At 41.4% G+C, this 15,139-nt stretch overlaps 1 protein-coding gene across 1 annotated transcript; it reads left to right on the forward strand.

Annotated features, from left to right (window-relative positions):
* Nucleotides 1-870: 870 nt before the first annotated feature.
* On the forward strand, nucleotides 871-14,449 carry IL12B (interleukin 12B). The gene is made up of 8 exons (XM_036423312.2): nucleotides 871-917; nucleotides 4,840-4,927; nucleotides 7,018-7,293; nucleotides 7,830-7,947; nucleotides 9,968-10,185; nucleotides 11,697-11,854; nucleotides 13,595-13,726; nucleotides 14,293-14,449. Exons 2-7 carry the CDS (start codon nucleotides 4,840-4,842, stop codon nucleotides 13,724-13,726), a joined length of 990 nt encoding a protein of 329 aa, XP_036279205.1. The 5' UTR covers nucleotides 871-917; the 3' UTR covers nucleotides 14,293-14,449.
* The last annotated feature ends 690 nt before the right edge of the window (nucleotides 14,450-15,139 follow it).

The following is a 15,139-nucleotide window of genomic DNA, read 5'->3' on the forward strand; positions in this document are numbered from 1 at the left end:
GTGCATAAAGCTCTTAGGTCCATGGATTTGTGTGCAAATGAGCATGATTGTAACCCCACTCCCAGGTGCCAAAGGGGGTATGTCTTGGATGTGGCATGCATGGGTTGTCTCTGTACCTGCCTGTGGATATTTCACTTTCTGCTTCTATCTGGCTATAAGCGAGAACCTATGCGCACAGGTTGTGTCTCTCTCTGAGTCTTATTAGCAGTACCCACATTTTTATCATCTCCCCAGGGCTGTGTCTGTGTCAGTATAATTGTGCAGGGATGAGTGTGAAAGTGTGTGTGTGTGTGTGTGTGTGTGTGTGTGTGTATGGTAATAGTCTGTCTCTTAAATCTAGATGTTAAAGGAATAGTGTAAGGGAGGGTACCCTAAATATACTCAACCCTTTACCCTTCATCTCAACTGACTTCAAGAGAACATAGATTTTGCTTTGGGGCCTTCAAGAATACAATTGCATCATTCTGATGTGAACTCAATTTCCTGCATGACCTCATCCTCCTTCATGTCCAATCCTTGTCCTTCCTTCTTCTCCAATCTGTGGAGCCCAGGGAAGCTGCCTACTGCTATCTCTAAGCATGTTGGCCATGTCAACCCAAAGAAGACAGCATCCCTTCTTCCTTTTTCCCCACCCAAAAAGTTATTTCCTCTTAGTTCATTACCTGGGATTTTGATGTTATGTTCCTCAGTGTTATTAATACACACAGGAAGAAGAAGAAAAAAAGGAACTTATTGAAATTCCCCCAGAAGGTTTTGAGAGTTGTTTTCAATGTTGCAACTTGGAACAAATCAGTTTCTAGTTTAAGTTTCCATCAGAAAGCTTGGTAGGAGCAGGGTATATAAACTGCAGTCACAGCAGCATCAGAAGAAACAACGGTTTCACACCCAGCAAACTCTGAGGCTCAGCAAGAAGCAAGGTAAGCACTTCCCTAGTCCCTGCCACCCCTGCCATGGCCCCCACCATGCCTGTGTTTGCTACCCCTGAACCTGATATCATGGACAGAGTGGGTTCCTGGGATCATTCCTTTTGACTAGACTACTAGGACACTTTGGGAGTTTGTGTATAAAGTATTAATTTAGAGAGTAAATTAATAATAATTGTCTACCAAAGGCTTAACAAATGCAAGTTTTATAGAAAGGTCTGTTTTATCTTGTTTAAAAGTGGTATGTATATAACCGTGTGTCCCTCAGCATTTAATGCCCATCAATTAAAGGATTGTATAGAGTTAAAGTGAGTGCTGCTTGCTTTAGTATGGTAAATTATTTTTAAAGCCTTCCGTTCGTTAAGTAATAATGAAGTTAATAAATAATTTATTTCATATTCTTACCGCATAATTGAATGTTATAGCACATACGTGCTCCCATATTTGTGAAGGGCTTAATTAGTCAGTTGTGACAGTCAATCAGATTGATAGCTGAGGTACAGTTTTTCTGGATTAACTAACTTGGGCCGACTTAAAAAATGAAAAGCAACTACTATGCTTAAAACTACTTTCTGAAGAATTTAAAAATCTGTAAGAAGAAAAAAAGATAATCTTTACTGAACTGGTATCTTATACTTGCCCACGTAAATTGTGTGTAATAATTTTCAGGTTAAAAAAATGTAACGATCAGAAAAAATAAGTAATGATCAAATTAAAATCGCATTTTAACGAAGTGATTGCCAAAACCCAACTGATGGTACACTTTTTCAAATAAGGAATTTCAAGATGTTAGAAAGCTGCCTCTTAAGACATCATTTTACTAGGATTTGAAATTTTGTGATTTCTGTACATTCATTCATTTTTCTAATTGTTAGTGAAATCCCTACATACTAAAATCTGGGATATATTGTAAAATAGGACAGACATGGTCCCTGCCATCAGAGAGCTTAGAGTGACAGGGAAGTAATTATTCATTAACCAAAGAACTCTATTATTGTAGGAAGTGCTATGAAACAAGGAACGGAAGCTCTGTGAGAGCAAATAGTTGGGAGTCCAGACCTCATGCTGGACACTTTACATGAATTATTTCATTAACTTCTCACCACACCAGGATGCCCATTTTACAGATTAAGGGTGTGAGGCCTAACAAGTAGCTTTCCCAGATTCACACAACTAATGAGTGACAGAGCTGGGATGCCAATTCAGGTCCTGCCTGGCTCTAGAACTGGGGCCCTTTGCAAGTGCCACCTGTGCCTTAGTGACTATATCTTTTTTATTTTTTTAATAATAATTATCTCTTCTAATTAAAATGTAACAGAGTAAAACTTGGAAAAGTGGCGTTGTCATGCCCACATTGGTGCAAGCATTAGGAAGCCTTAACATACCACAGGCCCTAGATTCCCTATATTCTTCATTCATGATCTCAAGAATTTATAAAAACCTATGAAATTACATGAAATTTTTTGATCCTCGAGACTCTCAAACTTAGCATGCCAAGAAGTGTGGGCTGTGAGATACAGCCCCTGCTATCAGCTGGTTTAGAGACCCACTGGATAACTATCTGTTGCCCTCTTTTGGGTTTCTATATGTCCCACCCTCTGCCAGTATTCTAAGGTTTAAAATGAAAGTTGTGTCTTAGAACCATCACCAGGTCTCCCTTGATCCTAAAGTACAATTCATCATGCTCTGGTTTCTCTTCAGACCGCATAAATCTTTTGCCTTTTACTAAAGTACAATTCATCTGAAATTCTCAAATGCATCGGAGGTCCAGGGAGGAAGTGCTGGGCACATAGCAGAAGGGAAAACCCCAGCTTCAAGATAGTATTCCAGGAGGTGCCAGGAATCTCTGTCGTTTCCCTCCCCAGAGTGCTGACATCTGGGTTTTACAGGTCTGTGTACTTGTAATACCTCTATGGCATTTCCCTACAGCCAGGCACAAGTCTCAGTCAATCCATTACATATGAAATGGAGAGATGTCAACTTTTTCCTTTATCTCTTCCTTCTCCTAACCTCTTATTGGTTGCCTTCTGTAATATGTCATCTCACTGCATTTTCCCCAACATTCCTTGGAGATGGCTATTGTGTCCATTTTATAGATGAGGAGACTGAGATCAGAGAGTAATTTGGCCAGCATCACGCAACTAGTAAGTGGGGGAACAAGAACTGAAACATATAACTGCTTGAATCCAAGCCTACAAATGTACTAACTGATGCTCTTTGGCAAGTAGTACTTTGCTACAAAGCTTGCTGAACTGGCACACATGCTCCTGTAAACCCTATACCCTGACGAGAACACTGGCAGTGTATAGGAAGGCCTGCCTTCTACTCCTGGCTTGGTCATCATAGCTTCTATAATCTAAGAAAGTAAAAGGAATGACAGGGTTCCCCCAGGATCAGCAGCAGTTCTGACATAGCCATGATTTGTCAGTATGCAGTCACACCAATCAAGGGATGCTCCTTTTTGAGGTATTTAGCTGGAAATTGTGAGGCTTGTTCTTCATATAATTTAGACAGTAGTTTCTGAAACGATGCTGCTACAAAACACAGGCACTCTCCGAGATGGATGGAGGTGTTTTAGACTGAAATTAAATTATAATCAACTCTACCTAATTTACAGAGTGGGTGTAATTTTCACAGTCTGAAGATTTTCATAAATCCTGAATACTAATCTAGACTGAGTTTCAATATAAGGTGGTGCCTGATTTAGCATCAAATGATGCATGTCATTATTTCATGGTGGATATGTCACTATGTCATGGTCTTCTCCCAAAGAACAGCTTGATTTTCAGGGGCTCTGGAACCTGAAAATGGGTTAAAGCAGTGTTTCTCAAGATGTGGTCCCTGGAACAGCAACATCAGCCTCGCCTGGAAACTTTTAGGAATGCAGGTTCTCAGGCACCACCCCATAACTGCTAAATCAGATAGTTTGTGGGTAGAACTCAGAAATCATTGGTTTAACAAGGCTTCTGGGTTATTTTGATAACCACTAGATTATATGATGTGGGAAGAAGTCATCTTTGAGTTTGGAGCAATTATAGTCTAAAAGAGAAACTAAATCCCTATAACAAGGGCTAGTTACCAGGTCATTGCCAGAATTTGAAAGATTATCTCCATGTTACCTTTTCCTCCCCAACCTAAGTCCTTTAGCCTTGGCTGTCACTGCAGATACTGCCTTGTGCTTCAATGATATACACATGTAAGTTGTCTCTCCCACTGACTTAAATATTTGCTGAATGAAAGCATTTGCTCCTAAAAGGCAGGATCCAGATAAAAACTTTTTTTCACTCCAACCACTCTAGCTCGGTGCCCTTTACATAGTAAGCACCAAGTAAGAAAATTATTGAATGTTGATCTGGACAAAAAATGTTCTTTCTCTGAGCCTTGGGTTTCTCGTCTTTAAAATAAAAGGATTGCCCCTTGGTGTCCTTTCTTTTGCCAAAGGAAAGTGTTGATTCTCGTTCCTCCCCATTGTCACGTCTGTGGTTTGTTGGTTCAGGGCTGTCTCGAGAGTGCCCCTCTGGGCAGAGCTGCTGTCCTCTGCGAGTGACGCCCAGGTGTGATTGGCCTGTGGCCACTGTATATATTAAACTATTTTCTGATAAATAAATAAATAAATATTAAAATAAAATAAAAGGATTGTATAAAAAGGCTAGCCTTAGATCTCTTTCAGCTTCAGATCGTCTATGGTTCTCTGTTTGGAGGTGTGCTCAACCAGCGACTGGCATAAGGGCTCCTACAATTCATTTAGTGTTATCATGACAGTGTAGAGAAGAAAGAAGAAAATAAAGATTAGAAACAATATGCATAGATTGTGAATATGGTTTCCAAAGGTAACTGAATGATTGACATTCTCTCTCCTCTTTCCTTCTTCTTTCTCTTTTCCTCCTCCTCTCTTCACTCTCTTTCCCTTCTACAGATGCATCAGCAGCAGTTGGTCTTCTTCTGTTTTTCCCTGGTTTTGTTGGCATCTCCCCTCGTGGCCATATGGGAACTAAAGAAAGATGGTAACTACACTCTCCTAAATCTCTCATTTTCAAGATGATGATGCCAGAGCTTAGAGTAACTGAATATCTTGTCTAAGGCTACAGGCTAGTGTAAGAGATAGAACTGACTCTAAACCAGTGGTGGGGAACTTCCAGCCCACAGGCTATATAAGGCCTGCAAAGTCATTTGGTCTGACCTTGTCAAGGCATTAGGAGTGAGTTAATTCAATGTTTGATCAAATATAGCAGGCTAATTTTTAAGTTGATAATTTTATATGGCCTATGAATGATGTTATAAATATCCAAATGGCCCTTGGCAGAAAAAATGTTCCTCACACTTTCTCTAAACCCAGACCAATGTGACTCTAAAAACCAGGCTCCTTACCCCTGTGACTCACAGCAGGCATCAAAATCATCTGGAAAGCATAAAAAAACATAGGTCACTGAGCCTATTCCATAGTTCCCTGGTCAGCAACTGAGAATTTGTATTTCTAACAGATTCCCAAGTGCTGCTGCTGATGGGGGTTCCATGATTGTGGTTTGAGAACCACTGTGATTCTATTTAATTAATAATTGATGCCCGACTGAAACTTTGATGTGACACCCTCTTTGAAATACTATATCCTAAGCCATTCCTCAAGTGTCAATTTAGATGTTGGTATTAGAGACCCAAGGCAAAGCTAAGGAGACAGACAGTCTGAAATACAGCTCTTGTGCTTCTAACTTGCTGTAACCTTGCTTAGCATCTTCATCTCAATACTCTTCTCTATAAAAATGGGAAGACTAACACCTACTTAACTGCCTTATAAGAAAATAGCTTTAAAAAAATACAGAGAGAATAAAATTTTCCTGTAGGGAGTAGCTATGAGGGTCAAGCCTTGGACTGACCTGTGGCAGAGCCACATACAAGTCCCAGCTTGGAGGGCTGAGCCCTCCTGGCACAATTAAGCTTGACCTTATAATCATCCCTTGTTCCTAGGTAGCTAATGGGCTGTGAGAGGTGCAGCAAGTGCTGCCAGAACAAAGCTTGAGTAACAAAATAGATTTGAAACTCACAAGAACATTGTAAAAATGTTGACCACTCCCCTTTTTTGTTTTGTGTGATCTGACTATAAAATAAAGCTTCAGCTTACAGACAATGTCATGTTTTCTCATCCAGGCAGTGATCCACCTGGTCACAACTGTCTTCTTTTGTCTGTCTTCTTTAATATTATACTTCACTGCCTGTCCTCAGGTTCACCCCTGGCCATGCTGGATGAGGTTCATGTAGCACTCAATGTGAGTCCTGAGTATAGGAAAACTACAATTGCAAGGTGAAAGGACACTTTAATCCTTCACCGCTCCTCCTCAGGTTTACCCCTGGCCATGCTGGACGTGGTTCATGATGGGAAGACTAACACCTACTTAACTGCCTCATAAGAATGTAATCGCTTTAATACAAAGAGAATAAAATTTTCCATTGGTGAATTTCATGCAGTATAAACTAAGTCCCAAAATCCCCACAGAAAATTGTAAGACAGTCTTTCTCTGCAGTGGTCTGTGACTAACAATAACAACTAACACTGATTTTACTGAAGCAGGCTTCTTTCATTTAATCCTCATAGCTGAATGAATGTATGATATAGGTACTATTATTATTAACATTTTACAGACAAGGAAACTAAAGTTCATGGTGATTAAGTATCTTCCTCCAAATCCTCCAGCCAGCAAGTGGGAGTAGGATCTCAGTCTTGGTCAGTCTTATTCCCTCTGAGACTGAAATTGTGCAGGAAGTTGTTTATCTCCACCAGACAGACCTTCAGCAAAGAGTCTTGTGCTGTTTGCATTCTTCCATGTATCAAGGCCTTCCTCATCTGACAGCTGATTAGAGGTTAATTACTAACAGCAGCCTGCCAATTAATAAGTTGATGGCATCTATATAACTCTTTACTTCTCTCTTCCATGACCTTGAGCCCAAGGGGGGCCGTGTACCCTGAGATCCTCTCAGCAAAACCTTTGCTGCTATAAGCTAGGTTGTGCTTCAGCAGTGCAGATGCCCAGGAAGTTCAAAAGACACAGTCCCAGAATCTATGTGGCTTGGAGTATGGGTCTCCATGCTCTGTGCTCTCCAGTTTATGTTGTAGAGTTAGACTGGTATCCTGATGCCCCTGGAGAAGTGGTGGTCCTCACCTGCAACACCTCTGAAGAAGATGGCATCACGTGGACCTCGAACCAGAGCAGTGAGGTCTTAGGCTCTGGCAAAACCTTGACCATCCAAGTCAAAGAGTTTGGAGATGCTGGCCAGTACACCTGTCACAAGGGAGGCGAGGTTCTCAGCAGTTCTCTCATTCTGCTTCACAAAAAGGAAGACGGATTTTGGTCCACTGATATTTTAAAGGACCAGAAAGGTAATTCCATCCCCTTGAACAACATCAGTTTTCTCCATAAGAAATACAAAAATTAAAATGTTAAAGGCAAGACATGATCCGTATAGTTAATGCAGCAATCAAGACCCTTACATAAACCACTCAGAACCTACATTGTCCTTTGCTGGACACTTTGGGTAATATCATGTTGAGAGAGTTTCATGGTGAGTCGAATACTTTTCCATAGGTTCTCTTTTTAAAATGGCGATTTTATAGAGAAAGTAATGGAAATTAACCATCATGAACAGTGCATATCTCAGCACTGGGTGATAGCCTTGAAAAAAATGAATACCCTCTCGATATGTAAGGTGTTATGCTCTGCAGAGTCAGCTACCAGTCCTCGATGAATTGTCTGCCTGGGAAGCAGCATCATTTTCCAATGAATTCAATGGAAGATTTTTTACTCATACCATTTGGTGGCCTGGGATTAATCACAAACAAAATCTTTCAGGGGGGAGGGGAAATAAACACAAAAACCACACATACAAAACCTAAATATTTGTTCTTTTTCAATCCAGAACCCAAAAATAAGACCTTCCTAAAATGTGAAGCAAAGAGTTATTCCGGACGTTTCACCTGCTGGTGGCTGACAGCAATCAATAGTGAATTGAAATTCAGTGTCAAAAGTGGCAGAGGGTAAGTGAAACCACTCTGTTTTCTCCATGTTTTGCTAGAACTACTATTTCATTAAGAAAATAAGGATGACTTAGTAATGCCTTTCAGTTAATGATAAGAGAGAAAACAAAGTCAAACCCATATTTTTTTTTTCAATGACCCTCCCTCCCTTGCCTAAGTTGGGGAAAGACCATGGAGATTTAAGTTAACTATCTGAACAAATGTATGCATTAGAACAGAATATTACCTGGGCCTGGGCATAGCCTCTGCTGTGTTTGAACTCACTCATCCAAATGGCCCAGTGATGCTTCATTAAGGCTTATAGTACCATAGGGAGGGATAAAAGGAGAAATCGAAGCTACAGATGACTTGCCAAAATTGCATCTCGAATCAAAAATAGAAAAAAGAGCTCTAGAGCGTAAACCTTGGAAGCCCTGGAGTCGACTCCAAAACTCTGAGGCCTCTAGACATTTTCCCCAGGCCACTTGAACAACTTTTTCTTCTGCTAACACTGCTCATTTGAAGTTCACTTTGTCTGATACACTTGGACTTTTCCTAAGAAACCAATTCCCATGGATGTAGCACTTGTGTTAGCCCCTCTAACATGTGATTTCACTCATCATCTAAGTTCCCAAACAATGTAGGAGAATAGAGCCAACCCTAGTTGATCATCCTGGCCTGGCAACTATGCACCTGAGGAACTTTTGGGGTGTCACTTTTTCATCTTTGAAATGAAAATTCTTACTAAAAAAATGCTTACACAAGTACACAAAGACATAGATGCAAATATTCATTGTGGTGTTTTCGGTTATCAGCAAGACAAAGGTAAAAGAAAATGTGATTTATTATACTCTCTAGCTTAATGTGCAGTCACCAAAATAACCCAACATAAATGGTCTGTTGTGGATCATTGAAAAATATGGTTACAAAACCATACACACACACACACAAACACACACACACAAACACACACACTATTGGCCCGGTACACAAAATTTTTGCATGGGGTAGGGGATAGCCTTCAGCCTGGCCTGCACCCTCTTCCAATCTGGGACCTCTTGAAGAATGTTCTACTGCCGATTTACTGAGATCAGCAGTTGGACATCCCTCTCACAATCCAGGACTGCTGGCTCCTAACCGCTCACCTGTCTGCCTGTCTGATTGCCCCTAACCACACTGCCTGTTGGCATGCTCACCCCAAACTGCCCCACCAGCATGATTACCCCCAACTGCCCCCTGCACTGGCCTGATCATCCTCAATGCCCCTCTCCACCAGCCTAATCACCCACAACTGCTGTCCCATCCTGGCCTGATCCCCCACAACTGCCCTCCCCACTTGGCCTCTAACCACCTCTACTTCAGCCCCGCCACCATGGCTTAGTCCAGAAGAACATCTGGAAGGTCTCCCAATCTAATTAGCATATTAGCCTTTATTAGTATAGATAATTTGACCCTTATTTCATAAAAAAATAAAATCTAAATGTATTTATATAGATGAAATATGTGTATATGTGTAAAAACATATGGCTATATAACTGCTCTGAATATTCATAGGAAAAGTTCTGGTGGGATACAATAAGATATAAATTAAAATAAAATATATATATATATATATATATATATATATATATATACATATATATATATATATTAGGGTTAAAAGGGGTATTGGGTTTAAAAGAGGCACCACATTTCCTTTATATGCATTTTTATCACTTTATTATTTTATAGTTAACATGTATTTATTTTATAATTAAAAATGGGAAAAATAAAATAAAAGTGTTTATAAGGAGTTGTAACCAGGGTCTCTAAATCTAAAATTTTCCAAATTCATGTTGGCCATGAACCTGTTTCCTCATCTATAAAATGATAATAACAGAACATTTGTACTGCCTCTGAAATATCCGCTCTCGTGGGGAGGACAGTTCCTCACTGCCTGGGGATAAATCAAACCAGTTAGAGAAACTATGATGTCAGACAGTTACAACCACAGGAACTCGCCCACATCTGTGTGACAGGATATGTCTGTCTTCAACTTCAGCTCCTCTGACCCCCGAGGAGTGACCTGTGGAAAAGCAACACGCTCGGCAGAGATGGTCAGAGTGGACCACAGGGAGTATAAGAAGTACATGGTGGAGTGTCAGGAGGGCAGTGCCTGCCCAGCCGCCGAGGAGAGATTGCCCATTGAGGTCGTGGTGGATGCTGTTCACAGGCACAAGTATGAAAACTACACCAGCAGCTTCTTCATCAGGGACATCAGTGAGTATACTTGAATATATATGCTTAATAGAGATAGATGACATTCATTCACTGGAGTAAGGGGTTTATACGGATTATCTTTTATTCGATACCCAAAAAAAGTACAGTGAGATACTATTATCTATTTGCATTTTAAGGAAGAGGAAGATGATTCTTTAAAAATTAAACAACTTGTTTTAGATCTCACAGTTAGTAATTCAGACCCAGATCTGCCCCAGGCTCACCCTGGCTCATTTGATTGAGGGCACGTGCCAGACTCAATCCCCATAGGCGATGTGCAGAAGCAGCCGATTGATGGTTCTCTCCCATTGATATTTTCGTCACTCTCTCTCTCCTTCTTCCTAAAAATCAGTAAAAACATATTTGAAAAAAATAAAGTAAAAGCAGGCTCTTGGCTAAACTTCTGTTCTGCTCCCAGGGAGCTTCAATGGAGAATCCAAGAGCAGCCCCTTTGGCATGGTAGTCCCATTCAGAACCAGCACTTCCCTATCAGCTGCAATTATTCCTCACTCATCTTTCTTTAGAATCTTGAGACTACTTTATTGGAATAAAAACTGCTCCAAAATGGACATAAGTTTTTTAAATTAGCAGATGGATATTTTTCATTTCCTTTACCATTTCTCCATTGAGATAAAGTGTGAAAGAACCACAGAACATGTGCTAGCATTGGTAGAGAGACTGCCCTTGGCGGGCTGGGGGAAGGTGGGATCTAGTTCACAGAGGTCTCACTGAAGAGGTAACATTTAGCCAAGTCCTAAAGGAAGGTATATGTCAGTTGTGTTAAGAACAGAGGAAAGAAGATTTGTGAAACATCTGCTAGGAACAGTGGTCTTTGGGGTGGTGCTGGGCCTAGGAGCCCAACCATATGCCATAGAATGTCTTCCTCATCTCATGTGAAGAAGGTACACTACTTGGGGACAGTCTTTGGGACACTCACTGCTATACTTCCCATGTGTAGTCCAGTGGTTGGCACACAATAGTTGCTCAGTTATTATTTATAGAATGAATGATGAATGAAAGAATGAGCATAGAGACAATGTGACTGTAACTGCTATGGGACAAATCAGTGCCAGATGCCATGAAAAGACAAAAGAAAGACACTAGTTAGGAAATCTCTCACCTCTTCTCCAGCAAGAGACTCCGCTCAGTTCTGAGTTGGGTGCAAAGAGGGGGCCTGACCTCAGAGAAGGTGGTCCTTCACCGATAGAGCTAAGAACTTTCTTCTGAGCACTATGCAGAAGTATGTAGTTCCCCACCAGAGCCCATCTGATTGGCCATGGTAACAAGGATTCTGAGCCTCTCTCAGGGTCAGCCATAAAGGATGTGGCGGCCTTCCACAGGCACCAGAGTGAGCACCAGCAGTAAGGGAGTGTCATGTCTGCCAAGTGCTCAGAGAAATAACTACCCCATGGACTCACAACTGGTCAAAGGTGAAAATAGGATCAGAAGCCAGAACTCCCTTGCTCCCAAGTCCCACCAGGAATATAAAAGGTGTATATCTTCTTCCACAGTCAAACCAGACCCACCTAAAAACCTGAAGCTGAAGCCGTTAAAGGATTCCCGGCATGTGGAGGTCAGCTGGGAGTACCCTGACACTTGGAGCACCCCACATTCCTACTTCTCCCTGACATTTTCTCTTCATATCCAGGGCAAGAACAAGAAAGAAAGGGTAAGATGTGATTTGGTGCCAGACCTGCTTTGATCAGATTTATGCAGGCTCACAACAGGGTGGGGATGAATGATGATGACAACAGCTAATGTTTATTTAGCACTTTTTCTGAGCCTTTTTGTGTACATGTTTATCTCACTTACTCATCACAGTAACTCTACAAAGACGGGCAGTACTATTATCACCACTTCACTAGTGATAACACTAAAGCTCAGAAAGGTTAAGTGACCTGCCCAACATCACCCAGCTAGGAAGGGCAGAAATAGGACACAAACTCAAACTGCTGGACACCAAGGCCATACACCTCCTGTATGGTTGACCATTAATTCTTGCACTTGACTGATCCTGATATAGGAGAGCTGGACTCCGGGAACCAAAATTTATTATTTCAACTGAGTGAATATAATCCTATCTAATAAAAGGGTAATATGCAAATTGACCATCACTCCAACACACAAGATGGCCACCACAAGATGGTCAGCATGGGAGAGTAGTTGGGAGGGACCAGGCCTGCAAGGGAGGGCAGATGGGGGTGATCAAGCCTGCAGGGGAGGGCAGTTAAAAGTGACAAGGCGGCAGAGGAAGGAAGTTGGGTGTGACTGCGCCTGCAGGGAAGGGCAGCTGGGGGGAACCCAGGCCTGCAGGGGAAGGCAGTTAGGGGCAATCAGGCAGGCAAGGGAGCAGTTGGGAGCCAGCAGTTCTGGATTATGAGAGGGATGTCCAACTGCCTGTTTAGGCCCGATCCCAGTAGGACATCCCTCAAGGGGTCCCAGATTGGAGAGGGTGCAGGCTGGGCTGAGGGAAACCCCTCCCCATGCACGAATTTCATGCACCGGGCCTCTAGTGGATGATATAACATTCTAACTCTTGGCTGCTCTACATATTGTGAAATTATTTTATTAAACAGAATGTCAGTATGTACATAGGATAAATGATGGCTTTTCAATTTTCTTGCCTTGGCATCAATAACCTCAGGATCCTAGAGGCACTTTTATTGAGTTTTAGCCTTCGTGGATCCCAATTTCAACATCACTGGCTAAAGGCTTTAGTCAGCTTAGCATTTAGCATCTGGTAGAAACTCAGTGATTCAGTTGCTCCTTACGAATTTTTTTTTTACAGGGGAAATGGCTATTCTGGAGTCACTTTCAATAAATATTTAAAATCTTCATTTGTATCTTCCCTACTTAAGATCTGTATCATTATTAAGTAATATATACTGAGTGCTTTCTATATGGTTAGAGATTTTGCTACGAGTTTTACACAATTTATTACCTTTAACTTTTACAGCTCTGTGAGGTAGACATTTTTACCATCCCCCTTTTATAAATGACAAAACAGACACAGAAAGCCTAGGACATTTTTCAGTGGTCACACAGCTAATAATAGCAACGCCTGAACCACAAGTTTGTCTGATGAAAGGATCGAGACTGTGGTATTTCTGAATATCCACATGACAACTATAGCAAATCTGACTCAGTCTCACTATCGGCCTTGTACTGGGATGAGTGCCCACGGGCCTTCAGACAAGGCAGCTGTGCTAGAAAGAGGAAAGCTGGACCAATTTCACCTTTAGAACTTGAGTAGAAAAACTGCATCTGTGTTTAGAGCTTCTGTCAGTAGGTGGCGCAAGTACTACACACTCCTCTGTGAATTGCCCTACAACCAAGATGTGCTTGCTTTGAGAAATATGCCCAGCCTACCTTGTGACTGTATTACCAAAGGTTTTCCTCTCTTTTGCAGAAAGATAAACTCTTGGAAGACAAGACCTCAGCCAAGGTCACGTGCCACAAGGATGCCTTGATCCGTGTGCAAGCCCGAGACCGCTACTATAGCTCATCCTGGAGCGAGTGGGCATCTGTGTCCTGCAGTTAGGTGAGCAAGCATAGCCCAGGCCTGCACACTCAGTGTACCAGGTTCAGGGAACCGGGTGGGGGGATTCAGGAGAGGAAAAAGAGGATTCTCAGCAATGTCACCAGAGTCAGAAACATACAGTTGCTCATTAACAGATATTTATTTGATGTTCATGTTGTTCCAGGCACTATGCTAGGCTCAGGGACCCTGCAATAAACAGAACAGGAATAGGTCCTACCCTTCTGGAGGAAAAGGCAAAGAAGAAAGAGAACAGCTGAGAGTCAGAGCAAAGATGGTTGCAAACTGTTTCCAGGAATTATTGTAGAACCTCATCCAGAGGGGGACCTGGGGGACCACTAGAGCGCTTTGAGCAAGGAAATGACATGATCAGATATACTTTTAAGAAAACTTTCAAGAGAGTCTCTCATGAGCAAAATACCAGCCAAATCCCAGGCCACATAAGGAAAGGTTGGACCCTTCTGACATGGAACCCCCCAACCCAATTGCCCAGATAATGTGATTTGTGAAATATGGAAGGCCTGATGCTATCTTCCTAATCCTCATAGACTTTGGGCATTCTTTTTCAGGTTCTACTCCCAGAATGAAACCTTGGAGGAAAAGAAGAAGCTGTGCAAAGCTTTTAAAAGGCATGATGCACTAGACCCAAAAAGATATTTTCTACCTAATTTGTGTGTTTTTTAACTATTTTGTTGTATTTTTTTTATTGAAATGCTAACTGCCCAATTAAACAATCCAGTAATTTATTTATAGAGTTGCCAGCTAGCAGGATGCAACTGTTATTTAGATATTTAAGTAATTTATATATTTATTCATTATGGTTACTTAACATTTTTGTGCCAAGATTTGTATGTTTCACACTCTCATGACCTGATCCATAAGGAACGGGTCCTATTATGCAAAATGTGAATTTATGTGTCATTTATACTGACAACTTTCCATCGAGGCTGCAAGTGCCTCCATGTTGTGGCAGCCAGTAGGAATGCAGTGTTTTGATGGGAGCACCATAATATACTTATGATGGATAGAGAATTAGAGACTTAGAGACGGGAACCCACTTGAGGAGGTCCTGGGAAGATGTTAGTTCTCAGTCCAGGAAGAGTTACAATTCAGGGCCATCTAAGCAAATTACATCTTTGGATACAATTCAGGGCCACCTAAGGAAGTTAAATCTGAATTTAGAAAGGGCTAAAATTAAAAAAAAAATGAAACTGAATTTCATTCCACCTCTGTGGCAATCCCCATCCATCTATCTGTAAGGTATAGGAGAGTGACACAGAGATATCACAAGTGTCTGAAAAGTAAAAAGATCTTATGATTCAAGAGGAAGGATAAGTGTGGTTATGGCTAAGGCCATAAAAGTGTCAGAATTGCCAGTTGCTCTTTAGTAGCCATAAAAAAACAAACAAACAAACA

The sequence above is a fragment of the Pipistrellus kuhlii genome, unplaced genomic scaffold (genome assembly GCF_014108245.1).
Source record: "Pipistrellus kuhlii isolate mPipKuh1 unplaced genomic scaffold, mPipKuh1.p scaffold_m20_p_8, whole genome shotgun sequence".
Taxonomy (NCBI): Eukaryota; Metazoa; Chordata; class Mammalia; order Chiroptera; family Vespertilionidae; genus Pipistrellus; species Pipistrellus kuhlii.

Coding starts and splice junctions, on each gene's coding strand:
- IL12B (XM_036423312.2), top strand. CDS start 4,840: ATGCATCAGCAGCAGTTGGTCTTCTTCTGTTTTTCCCTGGTTTTGTTG. Junction 7,294..7,829: donor TATTTTAAAGGACCAGAAAG/GTAATTCCATCC, acceptor TTTTCAATCCAG/AACCCAAAAATAAGACCTTC. Junction 10,186..11,696: donor CTTCTTCATCAGGGACATCA/GTGAGTATACTT, acceptor CTTCTTCCACAG/TCAAACCAGACCCACCTAAA.